Consider the following 20,921-nt stretch of genomic DNA (forward strand, 5'->3'; position numbering starts at 1 on the left):
ACGCACTTCCGGTCGCCCCTCTGCCATAATAAAAGACGGAACCCAGAGGCAATGTTCTTGTCATAATAAAAGTCTCCACAGAGAAAAGCACAATAATAAGAATTCAAATCATGCCACCCGTGACCGAGCGTTTATTGGTTCCGTTCACAAGCCCGGGTTGCGGAAAGAAGGGCATCCAACATAAAACATGAAATCGATCGTGCAAAATACAAGACCCACTGAGTGTAGTTGTGTTCAAATAAAAACAAATCAAGTTTAATAAACTCGTCTTTTGTCTTTCAAAGTATAACTGAACCATAATCAAATACTAAATTTACTGTATACACATTAAAACACAGCAATATGAAACTGAATGCAAAAACCACAGATGCAATTTACTGCGGTCTAGTATTTTAAGAGCCTAGAAATCTATACTTTTCACAATACAGCAACTTGAGTGAAAGTGAAAACCATGAAATGCGCCCGGGGTGCCTTGCAACTCGAACCGGGATCCTTCTGATTACGGGTCTGTTTCCTCACCTGCTAGGGCACCACTACCACTCTGCCGGACCTACTTCAACTGCAGGTCAAAAGTTAAAGAAAGACAAACCCAGGATTCTTGAAAAATTTGGAAGGCTTACTACGTCATCTTGGTCCAAACCTGAAAGGTTCGATTGGGTTTGGGCTAAATAAAATGGTTGTACTGAATGTGCTCAATTTTAAACCAAAGATTAACGTTTAAAACTGTCCAATACAAACACAGTGTTGACCATATCGCCAACATTCAAGATTAAAGTGTGTGTAGCTTCTCACCCACCCCACCACACGATTTCTATAAGAATAAGTCATAGTCTTTAGTAGAAGAACACATTTTTATTCATAAACCATCAGCAGAACATGAGAATCACAAAAAGGAACACATTTTTTTGGAAAAAAAAAAAAAAAAAAAAAGTTGAAAGTAAAAAAAAAAAACTCCATCGTAGGTGTAGCACAGCGCACTTATACTCGTTCCAACGCTTCCAACATAATGATGCTGTTTCCTCTGATAACCTGAGAAATTGACAATTTTCAGGTCATTTTACTTCTAAACTCTTATTGAACACAGTAATGTACGTGAGCGAATACAGACCACCATGCCAATCTTGTTCTGCTGTCCTCCCGGGGCCATTTCCAGGCAGTCGTCCACCACCAAGTTCATAAACGGGTCAAACCCTCGCAGGATGCCCTGAACATGCCGACCGCCATTCAGCTTCACTGCAAAGACACAACGGGATAAAATCACCCGCTCAGAAGCACACCCAGTCCCATTCCTGGCCACACCCCATACTACTACAGCTCTATGACCTGGTTTACTCTCATTTAGAAGGGTTCAAGGTGGCAAAACAAGACTTCCAGGCGATTTACACCAACACCATGAACAATTTGAGAGTATTTATCATGGCTTCACATGATAAATAAGTTCACCTGTGTGGATTTAAACTATTTCGAAAGTGATGTGATAGTGACACACTGCTGCATCCTCGGTATTTAACCGTCACCCTTGGTGAGCAGTGTGTGGTGCTTTGCTCCGTGGCACCTCGGCGGACCGGGATTCGAACCCGCAACCATTTGATTACGGGGCCGCTTCCTTGCCCGCTAGGCCACCACCGCCCCACAAAGAGTAGTCGGCATGGAGATGCCGGGGCCTGAACCCCCACGTTTTCAGAATGAAGCTGTAATGAGGTCTGCTGCTGGAGACTCACGGGAGAGCTTCTTATCCATGAACCTGCAGGAAGAAGCCAGAAGACAAAAAACACGCACATTAGCATCGCGGCTAACAATGAACGGCGGCGTGGCGGCGCGGGAAACCTCCACACGACGCGGGAAAGCGCGACAGCGCGAAGAAAGCGGCGGGAAAGGGAAGGAACTCACTTCTTCAACTCGGGAGGGTGCGCTTTACTCATCTTGTCTCGGCTGCGGAGTAACAGGCGACCGGTCCCGCGTAATCTCGGCCACGTACAGGAAGCGGCACGCTGCTCCGAGCCGCGCCAGCGCCCCCTGCACTTCCGGGGTGCGAACCGCGGCCCTCCGCGCCAGGACACGTCTTCCGAGAGGAGGGACTTTACATGTACAGCATTTATCAGACGCCCTTATCCGGAGCGACTTACAATCTGTAGTTACAGGGATATACAGGGACATTATATTACAGGGACAGTCCCCCGCAGTCACTCGATTATCTTGTTCCAAGCTTCAGAAATGCATTGATGCGGATGCGCCTTCTTATATATTTTTTAACAGTTAAAGGTCCCCTGACATTTTTTTTTTGCTTTTATATCGGTCGTGGTGTCCCCTAATACTGTATCTTGGTGCAGAATTACAGCCGCTTTGATCCAGTCCCACAATGAGATTTCCCAGGACGCCTGTAACTTTAAATGCTAACGAGGAGGAGAGCGGGAAATGACGTCACCAACACCATCCACCAACCACAATCTCTGTTTTAGGGGAGGGGCGAGAAAAAGCATGAGAAACGGGAGGTGACCTTTCCCGTTATCACGTCATAAGTGGACAAATTCCAGCTCCGACCGTCTGAGCTGCCGCTCTCTGAACGGTGAAGCAGAACGAATTTCTAGCCACTGCAGGACCATAGACAGGCTGGGGGAACTTGTATTAATGTTAAATCATCTCATAAAAAGTCACATTTTTATAATAGGGGACCTTTAAGATTAAATAACACGCTGGCACTCAAAGGCCTTTTCCTATTTGCCTACTTTTCATCGAGGTTGGTGTGATTCTATGATGGATTTAAATGATGTATAATCATATTCTGTGGAATAAAAGCAAGAACCAGTGTTTTATTTTATGACAAATCAGATTTACTCAAGAAAAGCAAAAAACATTCCTGAAAAGCCTGTTTTCAAAAGGCAGCAGCCGTTTTACCAAGCAGGAGAACACACAAGCTGCAATTCTAAACCATTCAGACACAGAGGCAGCCTGCAAAAGTGAACTATCATTTCCAAGCCGGCTTGTCTTTGCATTCTAAGCACGGACACGTCCTGCGTGGAGAGAGAGCTACAGCTAATGAAACCGTTGACTTAAACGATCACACGAGTAAGAAAGGCAGCTATGGGTTTTGTACAAAAAAACGCGAGGGATGATCTATGTAGCCCTGATGTCCATCATTTGATTCCCAGCATGCTTAGGAAGTTCATGATCAGTGTCCGAATGTTGAGCATCCTTACTGAACACTATTTCTCAGGTAGCTGGGAGTTAAGGCAGAAGATACCTTTAGCTTAAGGTCAGCCAGGTCACACAGAGATTATGCTTTGTGAAATGTAATTGATATATACTCACAGTCACACGACTGGATGGCCACTGACCTGTACTGACCCCTGAAGGCAAACATCCAATAGGATTGGAATATTTTTGTTGGGATATGACGCCTTCACGACATCACCCAATCAGGACGTAGGGCATGTGAGAGCTGTCAATCATGCCTACAGGCTCCTCCCCCTTTAAAAGCTTTGTCTGGGTCTAATTATTACCAATAAAAAGGGTCCGGGTGGGTAGTCAGCGCCTCGTCGCTTCCGGTTTCTAGCTGGTTATTTTGGTAAACCCTGAAAACGTGACCCACCCGCTATGCTACGCGAATTTGAAGGGATGACAAAACCCAGCATTACAGGCAATGAAAATTGTGAAATGAGTCAAGATTAAGGTCACTTGGAACAGTCTGGTTTCTTTTTTTTCTGTTGTTCTTGTTCAGAAAAGTGGAATAAGAACGCAGTTAAACCCAACGGCAGCAGTAGTTTCAGACAAAACACCACTAGAGGTCAATGAGGTGAAGCTGGCAGTGCTGCAGGAAAGCGCCGAGCGTCAGGAAGGCCCTCCTGCAGGGCGCGCAGTGGTAGACCTTTTCCACCAGGCCCTCTTTCGAGGAGCTCATCTCCTGGCTGCAGACACTGCAGCTTCTCGCGGCTCGGGGCGGCTGATGGACCTCGTCGTGGTCGCGGAGGGCCGCCAGGGACGCGAAGACCTCGCTGCAGGACGGGCAGGGGAACTCGGTGTCTTCTTCCCGACCGTCTGGCTCGTCTCCTGGTCCCTGCGTCCTCTGGCGAGGAGCAGTTTTGGACTTGGCTTTTCTGAACTTTGGTGGCCGGCCCACTTTAACCTTCTGGTTCTGCAGGGGGAGGTTGTGGGTGCGGAGGTGGTACCAGCGGGTGACTTGGTGCAGGAACACCTTCCCACAGACGGAGCAGGGGTACGTGAAAGTTCCCCTTCGCGCCTTTTTGGCCGCCGGCCGGTGCTCGCGCCACGCCCACTTCTTCCGGCCGTGGACCTCGTTCCTGTGCTGATGCAGCAAGGCGGTCTGGGCGAAAACCTTGTCGCAGGAGCGGCAGGGGAACTGCTGACCTTTCGCCCTGCGGCGGACAGCAGCTTCGCGCCCCAGACTCCGGGTCACCTCGTGTGGCTTAGAGTTTCTGGGGGGCTTCAGGTCCGGATGCCAGAAGCGCTGATGATTGGCCAGACCTGCTGCCGAACGGAATGCCCTGTTACACAGCTGGCAGAAGCTTGACCTCGTGGGAGGGCAGAGAAGAGCATCATGGGAGGGCGCTGGCTGCGTAGTAGCGGGGCTTGAGGCCGCCGGACCGAGGGCCGCAGGCTGGCACCCACCAGCCTGCTGGTGGTAAAGCAGCTCCTGCTTGTGGCTAAAGTCGCGGCCACAGGGGGCACAGGCGTAGGGGCCGTCGGCATGGCGACGGCGGTGCTGGTATTGTTGGGGCTGCGCCGCTGCATCAGGGACGTCCGGCGGCTCGGCCGAGACGGGCCCCGCGCCCAGGCACTTGTGCAGCTGGAGAGTAGACGGCAGGGCGAACTTCTGAGCGCACGTCCCACAGCGGTGAGGCTTGCGCAGGGCCTGGTCCTGGCACGGGGCCGCGCCCGCCTGCGGCTTCTGGGCGCGCGCCTCTTGCTCGTGCTCGACCCGCGCCATCAACTTGGCCAGTTTCGTCAGGGCTTCTCCCATTGGCCTGCTCTTGACAAAGGCCTCCTGGCCCTTCCCTCCATCCCAGCCACATGGAACAGCGTCCATCTTCAACCTGGACACAAAACAATAGTCAACTGACGCGGACGCATGATGACGTCGGAGCGCACGACAGACGCAGGAGCAGGCATCTGAGAGAAGGTCTCCTCCTGCGCCCTTCACTCCACACCATGCTCATGGCCGCACCGTAACGAGGAGTTGGCATTAATGACGAGTTGTGAAAGTCCGTCACCCGATCGGCGTACTTCCGAGCCGGAAGTACGTCCGGCAAACGCGGCTACCGTTAGCATGTTAGCAAAACACCTCAACGTCGACTACTTTTTAGCAGCGTTGATCGCAGACGGCTGATGTTTGGTCGCGGGAGCGGGTTAATTCCACCGCACCACACGGCTCCGTAGCGCAGTACGGGGGTTTACGGTTAACAGACACCCCCACGCAAACCAGCCATTCTGTTTTATATCGAAACGACTTCTGTACGTACCAGCGAGAGGTTGTTAGCTTTTAAAAAATAGCCGCAGAAGATGCTGGTGCTGCCGTGCAATTTAGCCGAAAGTAGCCCGCTACTTTGGTTTCATTGTCGACTGTAAAACTCCCGTGTGTAGGAGCGCAAGTTCTCTGTAGCGCAGGAAAACTACAAGACCCAGAATGCACCGGGCTTCCCGTTCCCGGGTAAAAGCCGCTACCTACTGCAGTCAGAAAGCACAAATTACATTAAAATGATCGCGGTTTTATAAATACACACTATAAAATTAAATTGGCCCAAAGTAGGAATATGAAACATACCATATACCAGAAATTGAATTTTACCAAAAAACAATTATACAGTATGTGGTGTAAAAGCCAAGGTACATAAAAATACAAAGACAAAAGAAAAAAAAAAAAAGGCATTGAGTAAAACTTTTATTTTTTTTCCCAGAGACACATGTACAAGTTTTATTGGTAAACGAGTGGAAATTGTATATTTTCTCATTCCTGCGACGATATAAATAACACAAGGCTCATTTTGTGCACAATAAATGACACTCAAAACCTGTAAGATGTAGAGAAAATATATTTGAACTCTTGGTTTTACATCATGCAGATAGCGATGCTCACGTCGTCACAGTTGATGACCCAGTGTTGTGCACACCAGGTTTCTGTGAAGAAGCAATGATTCCACACTTCCACTTTCCTCAGATCCCAAGTGACGTGAGTGACCCAGAGCTGGCAATCTTCTTGAACCTGTTGGCTGCTGCTATAGCAATGTAATTTTTCTGTGGACAGTGATACATATAGACATATTATAGACATATTTTTTAAAAGGGTTGTCACGTGTAAACGACAGAATGTCGTACGCGTGTCACCTTCCACATGCGCCTGGCCATGTATTTCTTCAGCAGGACCTGCGACTTGAGAACGACGTTGCAGCTCTTGGCCTTCTCTGAGACGTTGTTCAGCCAGGGGTGTTTGAGGCACTGCGCAGCACTCAGGCGCCCACTGCACTCGTTCCACAGCAGAGGAGACGGTCATTTCACTTCGAGCCAAAACACAACCGCTTCTCCACAAAAAAAAAAGACTTTCAGACTTTCTTTACTCACCTTCTCTCTCTAATCAGCAGGTTGGACACAAAGTCTTTAGCCTCGGCTGACACGTGCTCAAATGCGTCCTCGTCAAAATACCAGTTGACGGAGAGCACGTTGTTCAACGTTTGACTGTCATCGTCACCCAGAAATGGGGAGAGGCCACTAAGACTGGGGGTACATGCAACAAGAATGAAGTGAGCGGGGCGGTGGTGGCCTAGCGGTTAAGGAAGCGCCACCGTAATCAGAAGGTTGCCGGTTCGAGTCCCGACATAAAAAAAGTCCCCACACTCTGCTCCCCGGGCGCCTGTCATGGCTGCCCACTGCTCACCAAGGGTGAATGTTAAATGCAGAGGACACATTTCACTGTGTGCACCATGTGCTGTGCTGCAGTGTATCACAAGTGACAATCACTTTACTTTAAAAGAGTGAAAGTGATTATCACTGTGAAACACTGCTGTGCAGCACGCGGTGTCACAGTCAAATGTGTCCCCTGCATTTTTTTTTCTATGCTCAGTGGCACCTTGGTGTTTCGGGATTCGAACCCGGCAACCTTCTGATTACGGGTCCGTTTCTTTACCCGCTAGGCCACCACTGACCCTGATGGCCAGTGTTTCCATGAATTAGTGATGTTTCATTTGACAGTAGTGTGTTTAACTCACAGCATGTAGGTCACGACGCCTAATGTCCACATATCTGTAGGAAAGGAGACAAAGTCAAAGTTCACGACCTCTGGAGCCAGGAATTCTGGTGTTCCAAAGGACACACGAAGCTTCTCACGAGGTTTGTACCTGAAACACAGAGTTCAGAACTCAATGGACAGAGTTGAAGTCTGCTAGATACGCATTCTGCAACCTAGAACGTGTAGCCGTTACACAGACCTTCTGGCCAGCCCAAAGTCTATGATCTTCACCTGGTGACCGGTGCGATTCACGCAGAGGATGTTCTCTGGCTGCAAGCATAAAAACATGGTGTTGATAGAAGACATCAGCCCAGCGGCTAATAAGCTGGCCATCAGCTGCCCCTGAGCAACATGACCCCCACGCTGCTCCAGGGGGACTGACCCGGTAACTAGAGAGGAGAGGCTGGAGCGAGGGTCACCTTCAGGTCGAGGTGGAGCACGTACATCTGGTGCATGTACTGGACGCCTTCACAGATTTGCCTCACAAACACCATGGCATCGACCTCGGTGAGCTGGGAGCTCTCGTCCACGATCCTCTCAAAGAGCTCTCCGCCCTCCACACTGTTGGACCAATGAGAGGAGAGCGCTGAGAAGGTTCCAAACAAAAGTGGAACATCTGCTGCAGGGAAATGGCATTTGAGGCATTGATGAAGATGACGGTGACGATTGACTCACTACTCCAGTATCAGCACCACCTGGGTTTTAACTTCAAAAGCATCGTACAGCTGCAGGATGTTAACGTGACTTAGCTGGTTCATCACTTGCATCTCGTTCAAAGCCATTTCCTGCAGAACACACAGTAATTACATATCATCTCATCGTCACACAGGGGACATGATCAGAGGAGCCACGTGACATCATGAGAGGCGGGAGCGGGGAGTTACGAAGACGTGCATGGTGCAGCGAGTGTCTGCTGACAATCATGTGACAATCACTTCATCTTATCTTGAAAGAAGATGCTGGAACCTGCATACTTATAAGACATTTACATTTACGGCATTTACCAGACGCCCTTATCCAGAGCGCCTTACAATCAGTAGTTACAGGGACAGTCCCCCCCGGAGACACTCAGGGTTAAGTGTCCTGCTCAGGGACACGATGGTAGTAAGTGGGGTTTGAACCTCGGTCTTCTGGTTCATAAGCGAGTGTGTTACCCACTAGGCTACTACCACCACATGACTTGTGCTTTTTCTTTCAGCAGCGGTGGCCTAGCAGTCAAGGAAGCGGCCCCGTAATCAGAAGGTTGCCAGTTCGAATCCCGATCCACCGAGGTGCCACTGAGGTGCCACTGAGCAAAGCACCGTCCCCACACACTGCTCCCCGGGCGCCTGTCATGGTGCCCACTGCTCACTCAGGGTGATGGTTAAATACAAATTTCACTGTGTGAACCATGTGCTGTGCTGCTGTGTATCAAAATGACAATCACTCCACGTTCGTCTCAGATCGATCAGCCATAAGTGAAAAAATATCATTTTTTACAATGTTTTTTTTTTTTACAATCAGTTTACAATGACCAAAGCATCAGTGGACCTAGCGAAAGTGGAACGGCTGGCCAAGGCTCACTGATGATGTGTGTTGTCAAACCTAATAGAAGCTCTACTGTAGCTCTGCATTTAGTTCATCACCCTTGGTGAGCAGTGGGGACCTCAGATGATGGTTAAGGATTTGAACTCACAACCTTCCGATTACGGGGCCGCTTCCTTAACCGGTAGGTCACCATCGCCCCTGGTTCCGATAGGAAGGTGTCAGATGCAGATTTGCAGGACAACGCATCAAAGTTATGGGGTTGTGAAGCTGCAGAGCAGTCAGGGTTCCCGTGCTGATCTGTATCCACCCTTAAATGCTCCTCCAGTTACCATGTGGGCATCAGAAGTGGAACATGGTGTGAAGGAAGAAGGTTTTCTGATCTGATGATAATAATAATAAATAATAAAGTGAAGTGATTGTCACATGTGATACAGAGCAGCACAGCACACGGTGCACACAGTGAAATTTGTCCTCTGCATTTAACCATCACCCTGAGTGAGCAGTGGGTGGCCATGACAGGCGCCCGGGGAGCAGTGTGTGGGGACGGTGCTTTCCTCAGTGGCACCTCAGTGGCACCTTGGCAGATCGGGATTCAAACCGGCAACCTTCTGATTACGAGGCCGCTGAATGAACACAGCGCCTTAGACCGCTCGGCCAAATAAGAACGTTTCACATGAATGCACTTTGGGGAGGAGTCAAGCTGAGTTTATGGCCGATCGGTATGTGTTTGCAAAAGATTTCTGCGCATTGGAGGTGGCATAGCCCCCAGAACAATACTTCTGCTCAAATAACTGCACCTTGTCTTTGGCGCTCCTGGCGTTGATGATCTTTGCCGCCAGCCTGTGTCCCGTGGCGTTCTCCGTGCATTTGTGCACTTTGCCAAAGCGTCCGCTGTAAAAGTGTGGAAATAGAGTTGTAGAGCATCATGGCTCCACCCAGAAATACATTAGAGTGTGGATGCTCACCAACTTTCTCCTGTTAAACCGTGATAAGACAGAAGCGCTTGTACTTGGGCCTCAAGCAGCCAGGCATAAGATGGCTGACTACATCATAACTCTGCATAGCCTTTCTATCTCACCGAGTATTGAAGTGAAGGATCTAGGTGTCCTCATTGATGCAGGTCTCTCATTCAATTCGCACGTACACAATGTGACTAGGATAGCATTCTTTCACCTTAGAAATATTGCGAAAATAAGAAATATCATTTCAATGCATGATGCAGAAAAGTTGGTCCATGCATTTATTACATCAAGGTTAGATTACTGCAACGCATTATTGTCTGGATGCTCTAGTAGGTGCATGAGTAAACTCCAGCTAGTACAGAATGCTGCAGCCAGAGTTCTAACTAGAACCAGGAAATTTGACCACATCACCCCAGTCTTATAATCACTGCACTGGTTACCCATCAAATTTAGGATTGACTACAAAATCCTACTTTTAACCTATAAAGCTCTAAATGGTCTCACCCCGCAATACCTGAGTGAACTTTTGGTTCTTTACGAACCGCCACGCCCCCTTCGATCAATGGGTGCGGGGTCACTACTGGTACCAAAGGTGCAGAAGGTCACAGCTGGGAGCAGATCCTTCTCCTATAGAGCTCCGCAGTTGTGGAACAGCTCGCCTGTCAGTGTCCGGGATTCAGACACAGTCTCAGTGTTTAAATCCAATCTCAAAACCTATCTGTTTTCTCTGGCTTTTTGTTAAAGTCCTAGACCCTCATTTCACTTCACTTTGACGCAGTGTCAATTATAATGTCCAGTTTATCACAGTTAGACACAGACAAAGTTAAATTCACTCTAGTTAGGCTGTCCTACTTAGGGTACCGGGCCACTGTAGCACCAATATACCACTATAACCACAGATTTCAGTATCGGTCGTACAGTGCAACCGTCTGCCGCTGCTTCTGTTTGTTTTTCTCCGAGACACGGAATCAAGCGTCCAGACTACTGGCAGACCCCAGTGATCAGACCCGCAAATAAATCCTGGTTCCTGACAACTGCTTAACAAGGACAAAACATGAAACAAACCAGAGGGTCACCACAGCCACCACCACCGTTACAACTACAGCTTCAGGGATCTTCAAATGGACCAGTAACATCATTATGGACACTTAATCTAGACCATGACACTGACTACATCCTGGACTTCTCCAACCCTACAACTGTAGGACTTATTATTATATCATCCCCAACCCTGCACTGACACCATTTGAAGGCTCACTCTACCCTGGAAGGGGGTCCCTCTCTCTATCACTCCTTCCCAACGTTTCTTCTTTTCTTTTTTTCTCTCTCCTAGAGTTTTTTTTGTGTGGAGTTTTTCCTTGTGTGCAGAAGGGTCAAGTGTGGGGGGTGTCAACTGTAGGGCCTGTCAAAGCCCATTGAGACATACTGTATGTGATTTTGGGCTATATAAGAAATAAATGTTATTGGGTCTGTCAGGAAGACAGACCATTTATTATTGTGCTGAGAATGGCAAAAATGAACATTAAAGAATGTTAAAGACCGCCACGCGAAGACCGTCAAACGTAAAGAAACAACGGAGTGGTCAGGCCGAAGGCCTGACCACTCCGCACACGATGATATATTTTTTGTTTTGGTAGGTCGTACGGCCCGGCCACAAATCGGGTTAAAACGTGTAAAAAGTACCGTTTACCATCGTGCCGGGAACGCGTTTTTGGCTCCCCGAGGCTAACCGTTGAAGCTAGCGACCCGAAAATCGAGGCGAGGCCGAAGGCCTCGCCGAGTCTTACGATCCGACGTATGGGACGAGTCGGTGGCACCAACGGGGGTTTGGAAAACCCGGGAAAAGCCGGAAAACCGGGAAAAAGGCAATAAAAGGACACGTCTTACGTCCAAGGCCGCCACGATAAGACCGTGAAACGCACAGAAACAACGGAGTGGTCAGGCCGAAGGCCTGACCACTCCGCACACGATGATATATTTTTTGTTTTGGTAGGTCGCACGGCCCGCCCACAAATCGGCTTCAAAGCGTAAAAAGTACGGTTTACTGTTGCGCAGAGGAAGAGGTTTTCAGCTCCCTATGACCAGCCGTAAAAGCTAGAGACACGGGAGTCGAGGCGAGGCCGAAGGCCTCGCCGAGACACACGATCTGACATATTGGATGTGTTGCTACCGCCAACAGTGGTCAGGAAAACATGGGAAATAGGGAAGAAGGCCAAAAAGGCCATGTCTCGCATTTGTGGCTGCCACGTTAAGGCCGTGAGACGCACAAAAAAAACGGAGAGGTCAGGCCGAAGGCCTGACCTCTCCACACACAATGACGTATTGGTTGCTTCTTTGGGGATTACAGGAGGGCCACAAATCACGTCCAAAACATTAAAAGTGTGAAAAAATCTGGTTTCCAAGAATTTGCGATGAAACGCTTCACAGCACACACATGACTCTCATATCAAATCGTGCGGCTTGTCGTTACGCACGGTTTGACGTATGGCTCGGCTCGGCCGGATTTACGGTCCGCGCGCAATTAGCCAAAAAGCGTTTTCGGAACGCGTTTATTATTCTAGCCCAAAATTGGACCTTTTTGGAGTTTGTGTCCAGACGGTTTGACATACAAAGAAGATATTGATGTCGTCTCGTAGATCTCGCCAAGGCCGACGATTTGACGTATGGTTTATCGCCGTCTGACTTACGGATCATGCACAAATTTGGGAAAACAAAAAAGTGTAAATGGGCGAAAAAAATTTATTTATTTATTATTTCAGCCTTTTTTCGGCAATTAATGCGGGTCGTACCGAAGCACGCACACCCGCGTGTTATATATCAAAAATTAGAGCTTTGTTGCGTGAGGTGTGCTATTACTTTTATAAGCGATCGGACTGGGCCTGGCCGAGCTATTAACGCTGAAACAGGGTAATTTCCCATTGGAATGTATTGATCGCTAGTTTTAGCATTGGTAGCATTTGTAAAAAAAAACTTCTTTGAAGTGATACTGCAGTACCACATTAAAGAATTCCCATTTTACAAATTACATGCCCGCAGCTGTGACCAATGCCCGGACAGACCCATCAAAATTTCCCCTGGAATTTTGGCTTCTAGTTGTTGTTGTTGTTGTGTTTGAGATCCTGTTCCCGATCCGGAGGTCTCTCATTTAGGAATTGCAAGATCCAGTTGCAGAGGGAGGTGTTCAGGCCCAGCAGAGGCTCAGCTTCTCGACCAGGTGCTGAGGAATGATGGTGTTGAATGCTGAATTGTCTATGAAGTCTATGATCAGCATTTGTGCATATGTGTCCTTATTGTCCAGGTGGTTATGGGTCAGATGCAGGGCAGTGGCAATGGCATCGTCCACGGTTTGGACGATAGGTGAATTGCAGTGGGTCCAGGGTGGAGGGCAGCAGGGTCTTCATATGTTTCATGACAAAAATATTCTGAGCTGCTCTGTTCTGCTTTAATAAATATCATGTTTGAAAGATTTTACGTGGCCGCTTCCTTAACCGCTAGGCCACCACTGCCCCAGGCAGTCGTCATTCAGATCAGAAGAAAACTTACAACAAACAAGATACGGGATCAATTCATGAATTCATGTTTATTATCTTTTTATTGTCTTGTCTCTTTTCATTTCTGCAGTCTCCTCAATCTGCCCAACCCAGTAACACAGTATTTTCTTTAATTTCAGCTATTCCTGATTCCACATCATCTCTTCGTAAAGAGCCTGCTTGTTCTCCAGCTGATCATGGTGCTTTGTCTCTGTCTCCAGGAGAAGCCTCTCTGTCTCTTCCCTACTTTTCAAGTTCTTCTCATCTCATGGTACTCATGGTACATTTCGGATCTAATTATGTCAACTTTCACTTTTAATTGCTGGGGCATTTCTTTGCTCTCCAGCTGAATACGGTACTTTGTCTCTGCAGCTTTGCTGATTTTTCTTTCTGCTTCGAGCTCTAATTGTACTTTTTTTAATTTTCTTCTCAGCATTTTGTTCTCATTCTCCATTGTCTCTTTGTAAAGAGTGTGGTTCATATGGAGCTGCTGGAAACTTCTTTCAAATATTTTCTTCTTATCCATTTCTTTGAGGAGCGCTTTTTCAAGTTCTTCTTGTCTTGTGCCCGAATGGTACATTTTGATTGTCATTGTTTCAAGTTCCTCTTTGAGTTTCTGGAGCGTTTCTTTGAGAGGACTTTCTTTGCTCTCTCTTTCCCTCTCATTCTCTATGGTCTCTTTGTAAAGACGCTGTTTGCTCTCCAGATTCGTATGGAGCTCCTGGAAACGTTTTTCCAGTTCGTCATTCTTAGCCGCTTCAATGAGTAGCGCCTTTTCAAGTTGTTCTCGCCTTGTGTTCTCATGGTCTCTTTCGGCTCTCATTACTTCAACTTCTTCTTTTATTTGCTGGAGCGTTTGATTGTTGAAACATTTTTGGACCGATATAATGTTGGTTGCATTGGGCTCAGGAGGATCTTCATCCCTGTCTGATTTTTTACCCTTAATCTTTCGAACAAACTTTTTCCAGTATTTTATTTTCATGTCTAATAAATCTGAGATTAATTATCGCAACTTAAATAGCTGAAAATGTCAATGTTCTTTCACACTGAAGTATACTAAAGAAAACTAAATACTAACGCTACATATTACAAATACTAAAGAAGAGTTTCTTTAGTATAAAGAATTAAAAATATATATATATAAAGAACTATTTCTTCATGATAAAGAACTATTTCTTCATGATAATGAAGTTTTCTGATTGTGAATAAGAGTTCAGAGACATCATGACTAGCTGGGAGAAACATCATTTCCATTTAATCAAACAGTTCTGCTTCTCCAACATGTTCATGTAAACATAACCTAATGACATTATGCAGGTAGAATGTTACATTAAAAGTTCCCTACTTCGTTATCATCCGTCATCTTTACAGATATGGTAAACCACAACGCGTTTGTTGGTCGAGTCTGCGGTGGGCCGCGGTACAGGGTCCACATTTATTCATTTATAACCCCCCTGGTTTCATTCACGATGCAACTTGTGGACGCTTATGAGGGAGTATCGCAAAAAAGGCGAAAAACGTACAAAAGAATCTTTTTACTGAAGGGTAACAATGCAAACGCGGCTCTAAATCAAAGAGATTGTCGTTAAGGCCACACACTTAACAGAAGTTGCACTAACGTCTTTTTACGTTTTTCGTTTCTACTCGATAGCTGCGCGACGGTCCCTAACTGACGTAAGCGGAAGTGTTAAGTCTACGCGGGAAAGGAAGGTTGGCTCAGAACGGTTGCGAGTGAATGCGGCGTCGCTGGTGGTCGGTGTCTCGGCGTTGGTCCCCTGGCTCCTTCCCGCCCCTTTATTTAAACGTCCCGGCGCCCGGCGGGCCGGAGAGAATAAATGGGAGGGACGGCGCGACATCTGTAATGCTGCGCCGGTCGCGGGTGTTTCTCCGGCAGGTGGTGAATCTGATGGCCCGGAGACCCGACCTGTTCTGCGGAGCCATCGTGCTGAGCTGCCTGCTCGTCCTAGCGGTCAAGCTCGCCTGCAGGTAAAACCGGGACAGCAGGCCCGTATACGGCGGCTGCACGTCATGCACGTCGCGGGCGAGACACGCGTTTCGTTTCTTTTCACGTCACATGTCGCCGCTGCCTGTTCTGTTCTGGCCGGATTATGGACCGTGAACTTCACTTGACTACTAAAGGACTTCTTCGTGCATGATCTCTCCATCTGATGAGGTGGGAGGAGAGACCAGGCCTTGCTTTTTATCAGTCATTTTAAATGATCCGTCCATTCATACATTTTTAAGCCCATCAGAGAGTAATATGTGGATCCCTGTACCACTGTTATAATTATTAATCATGTATCTTCCCCTAGATTTCGAATAACATGTTTGTTTTCTTGTTTTGACGTTTTCAATAAAGTATTATTTCTTATACTTTCGTATTCGTGTCCCTTTGATGTTGTGGCGTGGAACGAGCCCGCTGTAACACTTTCATGACCGTGAACCCAAAATGTCGATGTCCCATTTTTGCTGGCAAATGCATTGTTCTCCACCAAACTGTGTTGTTAAGTGAAACTGTGAAGAGTGCATGTGAAGGGTATGTAGTCCTTCACAATGCTGGTGGCTTTCCAGATGCAGCGTATGTGGTAAATGACCGTTAAGGAGGGAAGAGAGACTCCGATGATCATCTCAGCTGTCCTCACTATCTGAGGTCTGATATGGTTCAGTTCCCCAAACCAGACAGTAATGGTCAGAATGCTCTCAATAGTCCCCTTGGTGAGGTTGGGTGGTGGGAGATGGGCTTTCCTGACTGTTGAGCATTCCAGGAGAGGTTCTCCTCTAGATCTACCGATCCTGATCGCAGTCAGCTTTCGAATTATAGACTGATTTCCAACCTTCCACTTATACAAAAAATGTTAGAAAAAGTCGTAACCCACCAGCTGAGCGCGTACATAGACAGCAACAATATCCATGAAATATCCTGCTTGACCTGAGTGCAGCGTTTGATACTATTGATCACGCTATTCTCGTTGCCAGGTTAGAATGTTGTTCCCTTGTGTGCTTCAGATCATATCTGACTGATCGGTATCAGTTTGTGGACATCAATGGTGATTCGTCTTCATATACTGAAGTAGAGTTTGGTGTTCCACAAGGTTCTGTCCAAGGTCCGTTTCTATTTTCCTTATACATGTTACCTTTAGGTGACGTTATTCGCAGACACGGTATTAGCTTTCATTGCTACGCTGACGACACACAGTTGTATCTGTCAGCAATGCCAGATGAGAGGCAGCAGCTGTACAGAATAGAGAATTCTCTGAAGGACATTAGACCGTGGATGCTCACCAACTTTCTTCTGTTAAACCGTGATAAGGCGGAAGCCTTTGTATTTGGGCCTCAAGCAGGACTCGCAAGAAGAACTCCCTTTTATACCATTCGGGGCATACAAGGTCGAAAAACAAGCTCGCAACAAGCCCATCAAGGTCTTCTGATTGTTTCATGACCAAAGATGGTGGTCAAATAACAAAACGAGGGATTCAGATCAGACGTGGACTCACCCGCCCAGGACCTCTTTGGTGTGGATGGAGTAGGAGTCGAACAGGGGGCTGGACTTCAAGGACACGAACCGGTGAGGAAAGGGCGCGGGCTGGGCCGGAATGTCATCTGGATGGACACCAAACAGGAGGGGGGAAAAAAGCTGTGGTCACTCCTGGTGATGACCGCTGACCAGCACCAGTAAATTCAGTCCAGGAACAGATCAAGAAGAACAGATCAAAAAACACGGAAGGTGTAAAAGTGCACCGTGTTGGTTTTTCCCGTCACATTTAATTTCTGAGCGGAATCTGCTCAACCGCCACGCGCATGCCAGCTGACGCGGCCGTGAAAATTCTTTCCGCGTTGGGTCGGTGGCACAACAGCTGCAGGTAGAGGGCAGGGGGGGTCATGGCCGAGACGGGGAAAGGAGATTAGTGTGCTGCATGCCGCGCACCAGGTCGAACCAAACCACATTTTCTCCCTGCCAATCACCGTACAACGCGGCCAGACAGCTGGCCAGCTCTGTTGGGTGCACGTCACGTTTTATGGTGGTTGTAGCCTAGCGGGTAACACACTCGCCTGTGAACCAGAAGACCCAGGTTCAAACCCCACTTACTACCATCGTGTCCCTGAGCAGGACACTTAACCCTGAGTGTCTCCAGGGGGGGACTGTCCCTGTAACTACTGACTGTAAGGCCCTCTGGATAAGGGCGTCTGATAAATGCCGTAAATGGAAATGTCTTGGCACCACGTTGCACATTATTACGTCATTAAAAACCTCAACTCACATTAATTCGACATCACCACATGGCAGCAGTCTTGGTAACGGCTCTTTTCTAGATGAATGGGACTGCACTTTCGGTGGCCGAAGACACATAAAATGCGATGAAACGGATTAATAAATGTGACTGTGTCTGAAAAACAGAACAGGAAACTTGAAACTCCACACCTTTCAATCGCAGAAGGGAGTCAAACTCTAAGCTCTTAATAAGTAATCATGCCTCTTGCTTGCTCATCGCGGGAGAACCTTCTAGACTTGCTACGCCCTGCTGTTGGCGACCATACTGGGACATTTACCTATGACCTTCTGGGTGACTCTGGGCGGAGAGGCGGCGGTGCTCTTGGTGGCTTTTGGCTCCACAGCCGGGCTCACTCGGATCTGTATTCCGCCGGCAGGAACCAGAGCTCCTGGCGTGCTGGCCTTCACCAGGGGAGGTGTCACTTTGGGGACAGGTTCATGCTTCGGCCCAGAACTCTGTAGTCTGCAATTTATGTGCAATTAGGCGTGAATAACAAGCATTTGGCCTGAAATTTCCTAAGCAGCCATTCAGATGCATATTTAATGTGGTCACGTGTCTGATCTAGAGACACTGGACATTATAATTACACGTCACTCTCACGTCCGGATTTATAAGACCTCTGTAAAGCCTCTGGACAGCTGTGGGCATGTCTAAGTGACCCGTCTGCTGGCGATAATGGGACTGACATTCCTGCCACTTTCGGCTGAGCAGGGCTCGCTGGAGACGCCGTTTTATTCTCTGCCAGCGTGAGAAGAGACACGATGCGTTAGTGAGAAAAAAAAAAACGAAGCATTTTATGCAACACTCCCCCCATTTCCCATCATGCCATGCAGAAACGTACCGTTGACCTGCGTACAGGTTGCGGGAGGGTTCTTGCTTCGCTCCGCGTCCGAGCCGGCTGGGGTCCGTATCTGCGCGGCCACTCTGGGTGGGCAGGTCTTGACCAGAGGAGCAGCACCTTTTGGGGTGAGAACCGGCTTGGGCGCGGGACTCTGCGGTCTGCATGACAAATAGTTACAGTGTTGCTGTCAGGGCTGAGGTCAGAGGTCACTCCTCTAGTGGAATCTACAGTGCATACAGTTGTCGGGTTAGAAGTTTGTCCCTTTTTAGTGGACAAAGAAGATAAAAAAATAAAGCTGGGCTTCCCTTTCGTTTTATTACATTTATTACATTAATGGGATGAACAGTAGTTTGGATGACCACCACAGGATTTGGAGGATCCTGTGAAGATGACCCACCAGCATGCCTATTGATACTTCTCAAAAGGATGATTGTTTTAATGATCAGTACAGGCTTTTCACCACGTTCTCATTTACAGAGATGCAGTGCAGATGCAGTTCCAGACAATTCAAGAATGTTGGGTGGTAGTAGCCTAGCGGGTAACACATGAACCAGAAGACACTTGAACCTGAGTGTCTCCACGGGGACTGTCCCTGTCACTACTGATTGTAAGGCGCTCTGGATACTGGATACAGATGACTAACCTCAGTTTCTGGTCGGTGCGTGGTGGACCTTCTTTCCCTGAATTGCAGCTCTTCTCCAGGGGAGGAACCACTTTGGTGAACAGTGGAGCTTTTGGCTTGGGATCAAGGGAGAACCCTTCCTGGTTGGGTTTAGGTTGGTTCATCAATGTGTCCTGTTTGGATGGAAGTGGGTCAGAGGGTGGAGGTCCAGATGGTTTCACAGGCCTCACCTCCTGGTTACTACTGGCTAACTGGACAGATGAATGGTGACCTTTAACCTGCACCTTTTTCTCTTCGTCAATGCTTGCTCCATTGCGTCCAAATAAGCCTGAAGGTATGAGAGTGAGGTGTAAGGTCACACTGGTGTACACCGCCTGGCAAGCCCTAAAATTATATTTCATAACAGTCGTTTACACCTTGACATGTTGGAACAACGAGTCGCTCCCCATTTAGCAAATCTTTTTACGTGGGACGTGTCCCGTAATTTATTACCCGCAGTGCCAAGGTCGGCTGTCCTGGCAGGCGGCGCTAGGACGTGGTGTTGACCCCTGTCTGCGTCCAGGTGCACGTACACTTCATCCTGGCCATCAGGCAATTACCGCACAGCGAGAGAAAAAAGGGGACAATGTGACATGACGTGAAGCCTTCGTGCATTTTGAACAGAGAAGACCCCAACGCACCATTAACGTCCTCATGGGGAGGGATTTCCTCCTCTGCTGAATGCCAGCGGGAAAAGGAATCTTCTCCGCAGTGGTCATCTGCTTCCTGTTCAGATCTTCACATGAGAGTTTATATCAGCAACACCGACCGTGACGGACGTTAATGCGGGCGCGCCGCTTTATCTGCTCACCTGGGCCCAGGCCGTCCAGGGCCTTCTGTATGTCCAGAACCTTCCTGTGGAGCGAGTCCAGGACCTGGGCTTGTGCCGAGAGCATCGTGCCCACGGCCTCCTGCTGCTTGGCATGGCGCTCACACGTCCGGCACATCAAGCAGCCGCCGCCTTGCCGGAGCAGCTCATCCAGCTTGTTCTCCAGGATGTTCAGCTTGGCCTCCGTGGTGCTGGAGGCGGCCGGTGAGGGAGCTGCGGCGGACGCTGGCCGCCATGGATAGGCAGGAGTGGCAGGCTTCCTCTTGTAAACGAAAAAAAGGCCAAAACCCTTAATTGGCGACGAGACTCAAGTTATGACCGGCGTTTAGAAGCTGTCGGTCTGATGTACTCACATTCGCAGACGTGAGCGGTCCCTCCAAACTGCTGAAGTGGTGAGCAGGAAAGTCCTCTGGAGCCGAGAGAACAGCCCACGCTCGGATGCCAGCTTTATCTGCCCGGTGTCCGGCGGCTGGAAATAGACCTCGGGTCCTGAATAGTAGGCGATAAGTGAAGCACGCGAGGCGGCCAGGATGGACTCCCCTAAATAAATTCCTCACCGGCCTGTTTTATTCGACTGAGTAAATGTTTCGTAATCTCATTTCTTGTAGAAGGATCCTACTTTACTTCATCAGCAGGATGCCCAGAACGTCAGAACAGAAACCAAACTGGCAGAACATGCGTAGAGCTCATTTATTCATTCTTGACCACTCATGGATCAAAGAAAAATGAAACCATAGGAGCGGGAAAGGAAATGCGTAAGTATCACATTCTGCTTCTTTTACAGCTGGGCATCAAGTTCAGGCACAAACCAAAGGCTCTTCTGCGGGTGAGGGCAGGAAGTGCAGAAGAGGCAGGCCGTTTCCTGGAAAGGTGGCGGTGAAAGTGAACACACCCCAGCACAGCACACGGTGACACGGCGAAACGTGTCCTCTGTATTTAACCATCACCCTTGTTGAGCAGTGGGCACCATGACAGGCGTCCGGGGAGCAGTGTGTGGGGACGGGACCTTCATCCAGGGGACCTCAGTGGCACCTCGGCAGATCGGGACCAATTTTTGGTCTAG

At 48.4% G+C, this 20,921-nt stretch overlaps 3 protein-coding genes across 7 annotated transcripts; all 3 read right to left on the bottom strand.

The window, feature by feature from the left end:
• Window positions 1–837: 837 nt before the first annotated feature.
• Window positions 838–2,023, bottom strand: LOC114797672 (small nuclear ribonucleoprotein G). The gene is made up of 4 exons (XM_028992631.1): window positions 1,891–2,023; window positions 1,722–1,744; window positions 1,109–1,233; window positions 838–1,029 (listed from the first exon to the last, which is right to left on the bottom strand). The coding sequence occupies exons 1-4, from the start codon at window positions 1,920–1,922 to the stop codon at window positions 979–981; spliced, it is 231 nt and encodes a 76-aa protein (XP_028848464.1). The 5' UTR covers window positions 1,923–2,023; the 3' UTR covers window positions 838–978.
• Window positions 2,024–2,808: 785 nt separating this feature from the next.
• LOC114797668 (zinc finger protein 470-like) lies at window positions 2,809–6,217 on the bottom strand. Of its 2 annotated transcripts, none has more exons than XM_028992627.1 (2): window positions 6,092–6,217; window positions 2,809–5,051 (listed from the first exon to the last, which is right to left on the bottom strand). In XM_028992627.1, exon 2 carries the CDS (start codon window positions 5,042–5,044, stop codon window positions 3,779–3,781), a length of 1,266 nt encoding a protein of 421 aa, XP_028848460.1. In that variant the 5' UTR covers window positions 5,045–5,051; window positions 6,092–6,217; the 3' UTR covers window positions 2,809–3,778. The 2 variants fall into 2 exon arrangements, with proteins under 2 accessions (XP_028848460.1, XP_028848458.1); XM_028992625.1 differs by lacking the exon at window positions 6,092–6,217 and adding an exon at window positions 5,478–5,625.
• Window positions 5,914–20,260, bottom strand: LOC114797665 (myosin light chain kinase 2, skeletal/cardiac muscle-like). 4 transcript variants are annotated; one of them, XM_028992623.1, is made up of 18 exons: window positions 20,212–20,260; window positions 19,841–20,118; window positions 19,671–19,765; window positions 19,483–19,570; window positions 19,275–19,318; window positions 19,012–19,163; window positions 18,369–18,526; window positions 18,115–18,265; window positions 17,805–17,989; window positions 16,751–16,856; window positions 9,562–9,655; window positions 7,913–8,022; window positions 7,657–7,798; window positions 7,437–7,507; window positions 7,218–7,346; window positions 6,574–6,726; window positions 6,340–6,472; window positions 5,914–6,249 (listed from the first exon to the last, which is right to left on the bottom strand). In XM_028992623.1, coding segments are annotated over exons 1-18 (2,172 nt in total). In that variant the 5' UTR covers window positions 20,214–20,260; the 3' UTR covers window positions 5,914–6,168. The 4 variants fall into 4 exon arrangements, 3 of the variants coding, with proteins under 3 accessions (XP_028848456.1, XP_028848455.1, XP_028848457.1); XM_028992622.1 differs by having other exon boundaries at window positions 18,145–18,265; window positions 19,012–19,318; XM_028992624.1 differs by lacking the exons at window positions 5,914–6,249; window positions 6,340–6,472 and having other exon boundaries at window positions 6,594–6,726; window positions 7,218–7,251; window positions 19,012–19,318.
• Window positions 20,261–20,921: the final 661 nt, after the last annotated feature.

This window comes from Denticeps clupeoides, chromosome 10 (genome assembly GCF_900700375.1).
Source record: "Denticeps clupeoides chromosome 10, fDenClu1.1, whole genome shotgun sequence".
NCBI classification, from domain to species: domain Eukaryota; kingdom Metazoa; phylum Chordata; class Actinopteri; order Clupeiformes; family Denticipitidae; genus Denticeps; species Denticeps clupeoides.

What these genes read in the sequence shown, in the direction of transcription:
- LOC114797672 (XM_028992631.1), bottom strand. Translation starts at nt 1,922, where the DNA reads ATGAGTAAAGCGCACCCTCCCGAGTTGAAGAA. An exon ending in CATGGATAAGAAGCTCTCCC is followed by an intron (nt 1,234 to 1,721) that starts GTGAGTCTCCAG and finishes GTGTCTTTGCAG; the next exon opens with TGAAGCTGAATGGCGGTCGG. An exon ending in AGAACAAGATTGGCATGGTG is followed by an intron (nt 1,030 to 1,108) that starts GTCTGTATTCGC and finishes TCAATTTCTCAG; the next exon opens with GTTATCAGAGGAAACAGCAT.
- LOC114797668 (XM_028992627.1), bottom strand. Translation starts at nt 5,044, where the DNA reads ATGGACGCTGTTCCATGTGGCTGGGATGGAGGGAAGGGCCAGGAGGCC.
- LOC114797665 (XM_028992622.1), bottom strand. An exon ending in ACCAAAGAGGTCCTGGGCGG is followed by an intron (nt 9,656 to 16,750) that starts GTGAGTCCACGT and finishes ACACTTTTACAG; the next exon opens with CGGACGCTTTGGCAAAGTGC. An exon ending in GTGGTGCTGATACTGGAGTA is followed by an intron (nt 7,799 to 7,912) that starts GTGAGTCAATCG and finishes TTGGTCCAACAG; the next exon opens with TGTGGAGGGCGGAGAGCTCT.